Genomic DNA, 12,543 nt, shown 5'->3' on the forward strand with positions numbered 1-12,543 from the left:
TGAGTTTGGTGTTGAACTTTCGAAAGTAAGTCTAAGTCGGCTTTCTGATATTCAGAATTGCTCGGCTCATTACACTGTTTCACTCTTGCTGATGGTAATCCGATCTCAAGTGAAATCATCATCTCTATCCCATAGGCTAAGTTGAATAGCGATTCTCCTGTCGGCATACGAGGAGTTATCCGATATGCCTATAAGATCGGATATAATTCTTCCATCCAGAGGCCTTTAGCTTCATTCAGTTTGGTCTTGAAACCATGTAGGATTGTTCGGTTTGTCATCTCCACTTCACTGTTAGACTGTGGATATCTGACTGAGGTGAGTTTATGCATAATATGAAATTTCACATAAAATTCTTTGAAGTTCTGATTGTCAAATTATTGACCATTGTCAGTGATGATGATGTGTGGTAAATCGAATCTACATATGATTGACTTTTGGATGAAGTCTTCCATTTTACTTTCAGTGATTTGTGCCAAGAGTTCAGCTTCTACCCATTTGGTGAAATAATCGATGGTAACTACTATAATTTTTTTCTGATCGGATGCCAGAGGAAAAGAACCAAGTATGTCAATCCCTCATCATGCGAAGGGCCATGGTGCAATGATTGATGTCAGCTGGCTAGTCGGTTGATGTTGTATGTTAGCATACTTTTAATATGGTTCACATCTTCAAACAAGTTCTTTTACATCTTTCTTCATGGTGGGTCAATAATATCTTTGTCGTAAAATTTTATAAGCTAAAGATTTGCCCCCCAAATGATTTTCACAAATTTCTTCATGAACTTCTCAAAGTGCATAGTCGGTATTCACTGGTCTCAAACACTTCAGTAAAGAAAGAGAGAATGACCTTTTATAAAGTTGTTCATTTATTAAAATATATTGCGAGGCCATCCATCGTAGTCGTTGGCTTCTGAGGGATCTGCAGATAGAATTCTATTAGTCAAATACCGGATGATCGGATCTATCCAGCATGGCTCGTCATTGATTTGTAGCACTTTTTTGACTTTATCAATGTTCAGTTGTTCAAGACATTCGATGAATATCTGATCGAGCGAGTTGAATGAAGTGATTGTGAGTCAGAAAAGTATGTCAGTTCGAGCATTCTCTGATCTTGAAATGTGAGAGATCTCAAAATATTTTAGAATCAATGTAAGATCTTTCACTTTCTGAATATACTTCATCAAAACAGGGTCTCAGGCTTCAAACTCACTCTTAACTTATCCGATAATCAACTGTAAGTCAGTGAAAACCTTCAGGGTGTCAATGTCAAGCTCTTTGGCATTCTTCAAGCCGACTAGGAGAGCTTCATACTCGACTTGGTTATTTGAAGCTTTAAAATTAAATCAAAGGGCATATTCGGTTATAATTCTTTCAAAATTGGTGAGGATGAGGCTGGCTCCACTGTCTTGTGCATTGGATGCTCCATCAACATGTAGCACCCACACCGATACTAAGTTAGCCTCAGAAGTTTCAATTTGCTTTAATTTGTCGTCAGGCCTATCCTCAAGATTATTATCAGATATGGTGCACTCGACGATAAAATTGATCAAAAATTGTATCTTCATTGACGGTCGTGGGCGATATTGAATATCAAACTCACTAAATTTTATTGTCCATTTCGCCATTCGATTTGAAGTGTTAGGTCGGCATAGAATTGCCTTCAATGGTTGATCTGTCAAAACGACTATAGGATGTGCTTTAAAATATAGACGAAGTCGCTGTGATGATATAATTAGAGCATAGATCATCTTCTCCACTCTTAAATATCTTATTTTAGCATTATGAAGTACTTTGCTAGTATAGTAAATTGACCATTAAATTTAATTTTTATCCTCCTGGATGAGTACCAAACTAATTGCCTCTATCGAAGTCGTCAGATAGAGATACAAAGTTTCTCCCACCTTCGATTTTGTAAGTAATGATGGAGATGCCAAATATCTTTTTAGATCTTCAAAGAATTATCGACACTCGTCTAACCATGAAAATCTTTTGTTTGTCTCAAAGTCTTGAAGAAGGATAAATATCTTTTTGCCAACTTTGAGATGAATCGACTGAGTGTGGCAATCTTTTCATTAAGTTGCTGTATCTCTTTCTTGGAGCTTGGATGCTTCATATTGATGATAGCCTTTATTTTCTTAAGATTAGCTTCAATTCCTCATCGTGACAGAAAAAATTTAAGAAATTTTTCGAAAGTTACTCCGAATGCACACTTAGTCGGATTCAATTTCATCTGATATTGTCGAAGTGTATCGAAAGCTTCTTTCAAGTTTTGAATATGATCAGAACTTTGAGAGTTTTTCACTAATATGTCATCCATGTAGACTTTCATATTTTGTCTAATTTGTGCTTTGAACAGTTTGTTGACTAGCCATTGATAAGTAGCTTCGACGTTCTTTAAACTGAATGGTATTATTTTGTAATAGTAGATGCCTTTGTCGATTATGAAGGCAGTATATTCCTCATCTTCGGATGCCATCCAAATCTGATTATAGCCCACAAAGACGTCCATGAAGCTTAAAAGTCGGTGTCCCGAAGTCGCATCCACTAGTTGATCGATTTTTAACAAAAAAAAAACTGTCTTTCGGACAAGTTTCATTTAGATTTGTATAGTCGATGCAGATTCTCTATTTTTCATTGGCTTTTCTCACCATCACTATATTGACGAGCCAATCAGAATAATTTGCTTCTTTGATGAAGCCAGCTGTGAGGAGCTTGTCGACCTCTTCGTCGATGACCTTCTGTCTTTTAAGAGCAAAAGATCTTTTCTTTTATCTTATCGGTCTAACTTTAGGATTAATGTTCAGTCGATGAGTTATTACATCTAGAGAAATTCTTGACATATCGGTTGCTGATTAAGCAAAAATATCGATATTTATTTTTAGTAGATTCATCAGTTGTTGCCACTCTGGATCAGACAATTGCAACCCAATTTGGACCGTCTTCTTAAGATCTTCTTCTTTTAACGGGATAGAAATCAGTTGCTCAGCTGGTTCACCCCTTTCTTCATTTTTTCTTTGGTCCAATTTATCAACGGATAAAGAGTCTTCGTTTGATTATTCTTTATAGAGATCAGAAAGTAACGTCGAGCAAGTTGTTGATCTCCATGTATTTCTCTGACTTCATTTTTTATTGAAAATTAGATCAATAAATGGTATGTTGAAACTACTATTCTCAGGACATTAAGTCCAGATCGTCCAAGTATGGTATTATAAGTCGATAGAACTCAAATGACTGTAAATATCAAGAGAACAGTACTTTATTGTGAATCTGTTCTCACGATTAGTAGAAAAGTAATTTCTCCTTCCACGGTAACTATCTTCAGTAAAACTGACTAATAGCGTCGAGACTCTTTTGAGTCGATAAGTCGGTAGTCGCATTCGAAAGAAAATTGAGTAAAAGAGAACATCAGTTGAGCTTTCATTATCGACTAGAATTTTTTTTACATCATAGTTTGCTATCATCGTCGAAATGATGATAGCATCATCATGGAGAGTTTGTATCCCCCTAACATCATCTTTCAAAAAAAATTATATTATCAAGTTATCATTTCTTTACCAACTCTTCTTTGGAAGCTACCCCCGAGGCCTTCGGTCGTCCAAAAATCATATCGATTACTCTTGTCGTTGGTCAATTGTTGATCATTTTTTCAGCTTGTAATCGAGACTGTTGGTCGGTGGGAGGTTGAGTTAGGCGATCTCGTTGAAATTTTTTAAATAGCCACATCAAATCAGGATCTTTATTTTGTCTCTGAATTGAATATACTATTCGATATCGTGATCGTGATCACAATGAAACCGATGGTACTTTTTCTTGTCACAACTCTTCGATGGTGCTTTCATCGACAGGAGATGTCGAAGATACTCTCTCCTTCAATCTCCATTAAAATATGCACACGGAGAGCAGAAAGAGGAATATAGGAGTCATACCTGCCATAATTTTTCGGTCTTGAACTTCGTCGACAGGGTGAAGCTCACTTATTGGCAGTTGACCACTTGGTTCGATTAGAGCTTCAGTTTTATTTTGTTTCTTTTTCTGACCATTTTCTTCTGTCTGGTGCTGGTCAGAAGCACCTTCATCCGTGCGAATATACTTGTATGCGTGCTCCAAGAGTTTAGCATAGGTCCAGGGGAAAGTCTTATCCAGAGAATAAGTGAATCTAAATCTCCTCAAACCCCTCTTCATGGCTGATATGGCTATATCTTCATTAAGGTCCCTGACCTCAAGTGTGATCGTATTGGAGCGAGTCACGAAATCTCTCAATATCTCTGTCTCACCTTGTTTAATAGAGAAGAGACTGTCTGATATCCGTGGCACCTTTCGACTAGTATTGAAATGGGTCACGAAGAATACTCGAGTTGCTCGAAAGAATTTATGCTCTCTAAGAAGCCAATACATAGGAGGGTGTTAGTTGCCTTCTGGATCATCATGAGAACCTTATAGCTCTCTAAATGATCAATTAAGTCGGTGGAGCTGTCATATAACTTCATTTGCGGCATCTTGAATCGAGGTGGGATCGACTCATCTAGAATACACTAAGAGAAAGATTGGGCAGTGTGGAAGTCATAGTCGTTGGAGGACTTCCGACCTTCCATCTGAAGTCAGACAAATTGACAGTCGATCTCTTTGAACTTACACTCATAATCGTCGAGCCATCATTATTGAAAAAATCTAGGGATAGAATCCTCTGAAAAACTCGAAGATGGAGAAGCAGAAGGTACACGCGGCCTCTTTTCCTTCTTGATACTATGTACACGGGAAGGAGAGGGAGATCACCGCAAAGGATGAGCGGCATGATAGGAATGCCGAGAATGCGGTTGCTCGACTCGGTGAGAGTATCGAGACGGTCGTCGTTCTACAGATGAAGATGGTGAACGTCGTGGAGCACGACGGCTGTGCCTGATGGCACCGAATGAGCCACCGGCTCCTCTGCTGGTGGTTGCTGCTGTTGCTGTATCTGTTGTTGTTGGAGGCTGTGGACCGCCTCTGTCAACACCTTCATTTGCTGCATTAGAGCAGTAATTTGTACATCTGTAGTAATTACTGAACGCGAAGAGCTAGGCTCTACCAATAGAGGTGGGGGAGGAAGATCTTCCCGATGGAAAGATTGTCTCGCTGATCCCGTTGAATGTTGAGCTCTAGTCTTAGCCATGATTATTCGTATTCTATCCCCTACCTGGTGCGCCAATTTGTTGCGGTCAATCTCCTGTTGCGCCTGTTGTCGGTGAAGAGCACCTGCAAAATGAAGTCCACACTGATCGAAATTGTGTCCGATAGAAATCCTCTGATGCTTAAGTCAGTGGGGAGTGATGAACAGTAGATAAGTATTAAAAATGACAGAGTATCAATCTAGAAATTGCCTTCTCAAATACTGTTCATTTACCTTCTTTTATAGACGAGTAGTTGATAACCGTCTGTAACGGTTAGACACGTAGATCCCGCTCGTTTCGACATTATGTGATCATGGGATGGGTGGTTATACCCACCACTGATCATGTTCTAGCCATTATGCGTTTTCTGTGCTGACAATTTTCGATAAGCCGACTATATGTCGTTAATCAAAGTATATCGATCATATGTCGGTAGTCGTAGAAGTCCGAATGAACATCGGTCGATAACTCTGATATGCCGATGGTCATTAATCTGAGATCAACCGAGTTGTCATGGTTAAGTTTGTTGATGGCTGAGGTTAGCCGACTGTCAGTTGGCCAATCGATTGACAGTCGGCAGGTCGTGCTTATCAGATCGATCGAAAGTCAGAAACAGAAATTCAGCTAAATCGCCTCAACATTGCTGATGCTAAATATGATATGTATATTTGTAAACAGATCAAAGGAGACTGGATAAAACCAGGAGCTGCAGTAATTGATGTTGGAACTAATACCGTTGATGACCCGAGTAGGAAATCAAGTTATAGACTTGTTGGGGATGTGGACTTCGAAGGAGCAATCAAGGTGGATGCATGGATCACTCCACCTCCAGGGAGTGTTGGCCCAATGAGCGTCGCAATGTTGCTCAAGAACGCTCTGGATGGTGCTGAACGTAAAATTCTACAGTAAAAAGTAGGTTCTGTGTTCAGCTAAATTTGTTCTTGTTGTTGTGCATCTCATCTTGTTTAGTCGGGAATAATAAAATGAATTGATTTAAAAGTTTTTTTTTTTTTTTTCCTTCAAATCTCATTCTGCAGTGCAGGATTGTGAGCTTAGTGCGAATTTTTAGGCCTAGGTATTAAAAGGAATCCCTGAATGTGACAACCTGAGGATGTTGAGAACTTGAGACTGAGATTTCGGAAAACTATTCGATATTTCTCTAGGATTGTCTGCACCAATAAATCATGGGCAATCTAATGGGTGGCTTAGTCATGACTATATTTCTCGGAACCGAGGTATGTACTCAAAAGAAAATTAGTGATTATGTGTTCTCATCATCATTCTAATCTGGCTTGGATGCATTTTCTCCATGATTATCATCCTGGTAATTACAGAGCACAGCTTGGGAAAATTTTCTAACGGCTTCCGTCAAATTATTTTTTCTTGAAGTGCCGAATTTTGAAGGCAAAACCTCCTTGCTAATCATTTTTTTGTTGCCTTTTCAATCCACTGGACATCATGTCCGCCAAAGACAGATGTGGAGTAATTTTATGTCACCTGTACGGCCTCTAATGGCCTGCCTTTTCTTTTTCTGAAAGAAAACGACAATGAAATTTTAGAACCACAGGTGCTTAGTGAGGAGCCCCGGCTTGAGCAAACCGGGCGATATCAACAACCCTAATCTCCCTGAGACTGCGAGTCACCCGATTATTCAGTTTTGAGGGATAAAATCCACCTCATGCTATCTAGAATTTCTTGAGACTGCTTTTGTCATTCTCAATTTATTACAGAATAATACTGTTGTTTGATGTTTCTAAAATGACAACATCTTGCTACAAAAATCTCGGCTGTGGATGTGCACCAACAGCTTCAGCAGCGACCATCGTAGATGGGGATTTGCGGACACAGGACCGAGAAATAAATTCCCGCGGACAGCTATTTGTGGAAAAAGTAGATAGTTCCACCAGCCAACAAGCCCTAACTAGCCATTTTTTAATTATAAGTTCACAATTATGTTTAATTATAAGTCCTGTAGTTTAATTAAGTTCATAATTATGTTATAAGTTTATAATAATCACATCTACCAAAAAGAGTAACCCAGCAAAATTTTCCCTGTATTTTTATAATTTAACATATAGCTCCAAGTAAACTTCCAAGACCCTGCAATTGTGGAAGTCTTCTTTAAGAGCTGGTTATCTTTTCAGACGCCTCACATGTAATGCATAGCGGAAAAGCTATAAAAGGTGCAACAAACTCTGTTTCTGAAAATGTGATACCAAGATCTGTGAAATTAGGTCAATATTCCCCACATACGAGGCTAATGAGCTAAAATGACAATAATCACAGCACCAATTACGACATCAAAAGGTATTGATAGTTGCAAGGGTTTAAAAAGATCGATCAGCAGCAATCGATAGTTGCAGGTGTCACTGACATACAGACGAAATTTAGAGCTCACCGTATGGCAGTAGACAAACTAAAGAGCAACTAATAAAGCCAAATCCGTTCCAGGACAAAGGAAATATCACTAAACTACCATGACCAAAATTATTAATGTCTATTGCTGCCGGATTTCAGCCTTCTTCTTCTGCCAGAGTCTATCCAGAGCACTGTCAGCATCTCCCTAAAGAACAAGGCAATATAAGATTCACATAGATGTACAAATGAAAGTCCAGGCACACAAAGCAGCAAATCCATCAGTTAAAACAGATGCAGATCATTCAGAACATGTTGTGAACTTAATTAACTACTGCAAAATGTCAAGCTGCATTCAGTTGGCCACTGCTAATACAAGAATCAGCTACGTAAAGAAAAGAACACAATTGTTTAAATGGAACATTATTTTGTTTGCAATGACAACTACGGCACACATCATCGCTTTCAGTTTTGATGCCATTATAAACATTAAAAATGGACGATATATGAAAACTGTTATAATGGTTGATACAACTATTTAATTGACATTCTTACAAAACTATGGCAATTATGAAACACTGGTATTGCTTCGCTGACTGTTGAAACCTGCAAACTAAGGGACAAAATGGGATGAAAGTCATTAAGCAACCGAGTTGAGCAGAGCTGCAATTTTTTTCTTGCTTATATGAACTTTTAGCTCCTACAAACTATCATGGGGTCTCAAAGAATCTGATAAAATGATACGCCTTCCTTTTTGGCTCATTTTGGAGCCTCCATTTTGGGCCTTTGGCTTGTTTCATAGGAACACCATCATTTATGTTTCCTTTTTCAATTACTGCATCTAGTACGTTTCATTCTGATTTTTAAAAACAAGGAGCAATTTGGGCCTAAATACTTTTAAAAAAATTGTAAGAGAACCGTTGGCTTAAAAAAAAAAAAAAAAAAGAGTAAATAGATGATAATTTATCCAATGTCTATTTTCAATGTTTATTACTATTATGATTAGGGTCCGATCAGTGTTAGATGAACCTGAACAAAAGGGATTACTAAAGCATGTGCAAGAATTAAGCTGGTTATCTTAAAAATAGGGGCTTTAGTGAGGACCCTCGCATCAGATAGATCAGCTTTTGCTATGGGAAAGGCTACGACAACTTGTTCACAGTCTAAGGCATTAGATCGATGTTTCCAAGATAAGAGGGACAGGAAGACCATTGTTTGTTGTTAATAAGGGTCGCAATACTAGCCAAGATTTTGTAAACAAACCAAGTATTAAAAGGCAAACAAAACCATAGAAAATTAAAACATTAAAGTATTTAACACTCTACCATAAACCAATAGAAGGAGACACGAACAAGAACCATACTATTTGAAAACAGTCACAGTCGCCGATGCAACGTGTATGTCAAGCCTATCCAATCTCTCAGAAACCCAATAAAGGCCCTAACTCTAGGATTTACCTTGGAATTATGCAATTCAACAAGCATAATAGCACAAGCTTTCATAAAAATCCACAGTTTCATAAACAATCAACAACATCATAGTCTCTTGCTTTCAGAGGATCCTATTATCACCTTCTTTATCAACTTTTTCTCCATTGGGTTCATGCGATCACATGCTGACAGCATACACAAATTCAGAAAAGAGAAGCTTTTTTTAAGAGCATCGTAATTGGACACGAAAAACAAAAACTTTTCTGGCTGGATTATTCAGTTACGTAGAATCTCTTGAATATAAGATATATTGACTGTAAATCACTTCAGGAAGTAAGTCCTAACTGAGTTGTCACCATGTTTTTCTAATCAGGTTTTTGGGAAAAAGGTCAAGTATACAATGTCCTCATCTTGGATTTTACCCTTATTCACAAGAGGCTTTGACCATGTCAAACCTCGACTAGGCTGGAAGAGTGCGTTGCTATTGGGAACAGCAAAGCAGACTGGACCCTGCAACTAACACATGATCATCTGAAAAAAGTCAAAATTCTACAAGCCTGATTAATCACGAAATATATCAATTATCAGAATTAATTGAGTCATAAATGATTTTCTTTAGCTCTCATGCTGATTATCATCATTTATTTCTTCCATCTTCAAAAGGGCAAATTGTTGTCAAATGAATTTACCAGCATTTCTAATGCGGCAGCGACAGAATCCATGGGCACAAAGAATTTAATTAATGAGAATCTTGTGAAAACACTTGATCCCTGTTTTTATCAACCCTTTTTTTTCCAAACTTAAAGAGGCATAAAACTCGTACATGCTATAAGCATGCATAAGCCCCTCGTGACCTGCCTCTTTCTCAGACATCCAGATAAGAAACATGAATTCTTCAGCCTTATACAATAAACAGTGTTTTCCAAAAGGTCCAGCATTTATACTATTCATTTACCTCCATAACAGATATATTTCTATCATCAAAGCAAGTACTAATCAAATGTTAGCAACCACAACATGATGTACAGATTTCAGGTGAAACCAGAAACGTGGAAAGAGAAAAGCACAAATCACAAAATTAGAGGAAAAATCAGCAAATTCAGCAATATCAACAGTCAGTACAAATGTGCATATATTACGATTCAAGGTGATGTGTTGACTTCACATCAAAAAAATTTCTGATATGAATTCACAATTTCAGCAACATCTTCATTTTACATATGACCAAGCAGTTATAATGTGATACAAGTCTATCTGCTAAACTTTTCCTGGGTAGAAAAGTTGCCTTTGAAGCTATTCATCATCTCTCATAAAATTAGACAACGTAACAAGACTATCAGGTAAAGTCAAATTAACAAAATGCAACTCTGCCAGCTTCAAAAGAGACAGATTCTAACTAAAATAAATTAAACTTTCCAGATAAAGGATACAGACCTGAGCACGGATGAAGCCGCTGAGTGCAAAAGTGGTAAACTGGCCATTGTAAACCCCATTCTCATCTAAATGCCCAATGTTAATCTGGACTGATGCATGGTCTTTTGCAGTGATAAGCCTATTTGTTGCCGAACTACATGAAAAAAATGTTCAAGAATTAAGCACCAATAAGGTGGAAGCTAAAATATGAATTTAAATAAACTGATAACAAAGTAACAACTAAAGTTATGCTATGACAAGCTGATCCTCGTCAAAACATACCATTTTCTTGGGATGTAGAGATCCATCATCTTGCCCTCTTCGTTCTGCATCTTGTTGGTGAATTTGGTTGCACAGTGGTTTATACAACAAGGAAATAGCCTGAAAGAAAGAAAACAAAAACCTTCACAACAAAATTCCAAAAGGAAGATGAAAAATATTTCTTCCACAATTTCAATCAGATTTTTTTTTTAAATCCGCATTCCACTGTAGAACTCTTCTCTTTCAATATTCAAGTCTTTGTCCATTATAAGGATTGCATAAACTCATAATTAACAATCAAAAAAAAAATCTTTAATTAGCTCATCTGACAAAGATTGAGAATGAATTTCATGATAGAAAATGCCAAATATAACAAATCTATAATGCTAGCAAAAGAAGAAATTCAATTAATAATCAATTTTTTTTCTAGAGCAAAAGGAATAAATCAAGCATATTGTTAGGACGCGGAAAAATATCCACAAACTGAAACTAGAAATGACCCGAGGAAAAAGAAAAAAAATGCGGACCTCATGTGGAAAACAAGGAAACGAAAAAAAAACTATAAATAACATAAACATCAAGGAAGGTCGACTAAAAATCCCTAATTTCTCACATTTTCACCGTACTAAAATGATGATAATTATTGGAAAACGCTAAAAATGAATCAAACCCAGTTTTCAAAAAAAAATTATAGAGAAAGCATGTACATAGCTCACTTGCCGAGAACAACAAATCATCATTAATTGTATAAATGCCGGAGACCATAATATCTAGTGTTACGAAACGAGAATTTAGCAACCTAAGTGCATGAAAACTGCACCCAATGCATTGATCAGTGTTTAATAAAAAAGACAAACAAAACATAAAATTAATCATCAAGAGAAACATTAATTTCTAGCATTTCCAGACAACAAACAAACAAACCTTATATAAGATCAAAACTTTAAGGAAACATAACGAAATCGTAATAGAATAAGCAAGTGAGCAAAAAATCCCACAAAAAAAAGACGAAAAATCGCGGATGCAAACCTAATCTTTGCCAAGGAACGAGAAAAAGAATCGAAAGATGGAAACCTTTAGACCTCTTGGACTCTAGAGCAAAGCTACGAACAATGGAAACAGGGTATTGAGATGAGATTGTACCTGGGCGAGAACGCGAGGATGATGGGAGGAGGCGGCGATGTCCTAAGAGCTCTTTAGATATGGTCCCCAAAAACCCTAGGGTTTTCGGGGAGGAGTTTTAAATGCCGGGATCCGACCCGATTAAGACCCATCCGTACCGAGAGAAGGAAAAAAAAAAAAAAAAAAGAGGTGGTTTTGGTTCTTATGTGATTGTTAAAAAAAAAAAAAAAAATGAATTTTTTACTTTTAAAAATAGTGAAAGTAAGGATATTTCTAGTTACATTTGTAGAACTAATAAATATAATTTTTAAAGATAAAAAATAAAAATAATAATACAAATATAATTTTTCAATTTTTATAATTTTATTTATAATTAAAAATTAAAAATGGTACCAAACACCTTCTAAATTTGAGCTCCAATAGCTAGGGTGGAGATTTATCTCAGTATTCCTTTCCCACCTAATCAAATCTAAACAAATTTGATAAAAATAATTCAAATAATTAGCATGTCCATCACTAACCACACTATTAGATTATGGATCAAATCAAAAAGGTGATGCATAAATCACCTTCAAGTATTCTGATTCAAAACCGATGTGTAGATCAAGTTGGATACAATTCATGCTTATGCTTTATCATGTGGTTAATGAGTGTTTGTGATTTGTTGAAACATGTCTAGGCTAAGACATATGTTAAAAAGGGAACATGATATGGTTTTAAGTCTCCTTTAAATTTGGCTCCAAATATTAGATTCAAAGATACCTCAAAAATATATCAGCCAACCTTAATGTAGGATTGACTCGAGCAAAAGAACAT

The 12,543-nt window shown here is 36.9% G+C and overlaps 1 protein-coding gene across 1 annotated transcript; it reads right to left on the minus strand.

Moving 5' to 3' along the window:
• Nucleotides 1-7,438: 7,438 nt before the first annotated feature.
• On the minus strand, nucleotides 7,439-11,880 carry LOC105039832 (small ribosomal subunit protein eS21). The gene is made up of 4 exons (XM_010916122.3): nucleotides 11,749-11,880; nucleotides 10,627-10,725; nucleotides 10,366-10,498; nucleotides 7,439-7,709 (listed from the first exon to the last, which is right to left on the minus strand). The coding sequence occupies exons 2-4, from the start codon at nucleotides 10,674-10,676 to the stop codon at nucleotides 7,644-7,646; spliced, it is 249 nt and encodes an 82-aa protein (XP_010914424.1). The 5' UTR covers nucleotides 10,677-10,725; nucleotides 11,749-11,880; the 3' UTR covers nucleotides 7,439-7,643.
• Between the last annotated feature and the right edge of the window lie 663 nt (nucleotides 11,881-12,543).

The sequence above is a fragment of the Elaeis guineensis genome, chromosome 1, assembly GCF_000442705.2.
Source record: "Elaeis guineensis isolate ETL-2024a chromosome 1, EG11, whole genome shotgun sequence".
Taxonomy (NCBI): Eukaryota; Viridiplantae; Streptophyta; class Magnoliopsida; order Arecales; family Arecaceae; genus Elaeis; species Elaeis guineensis.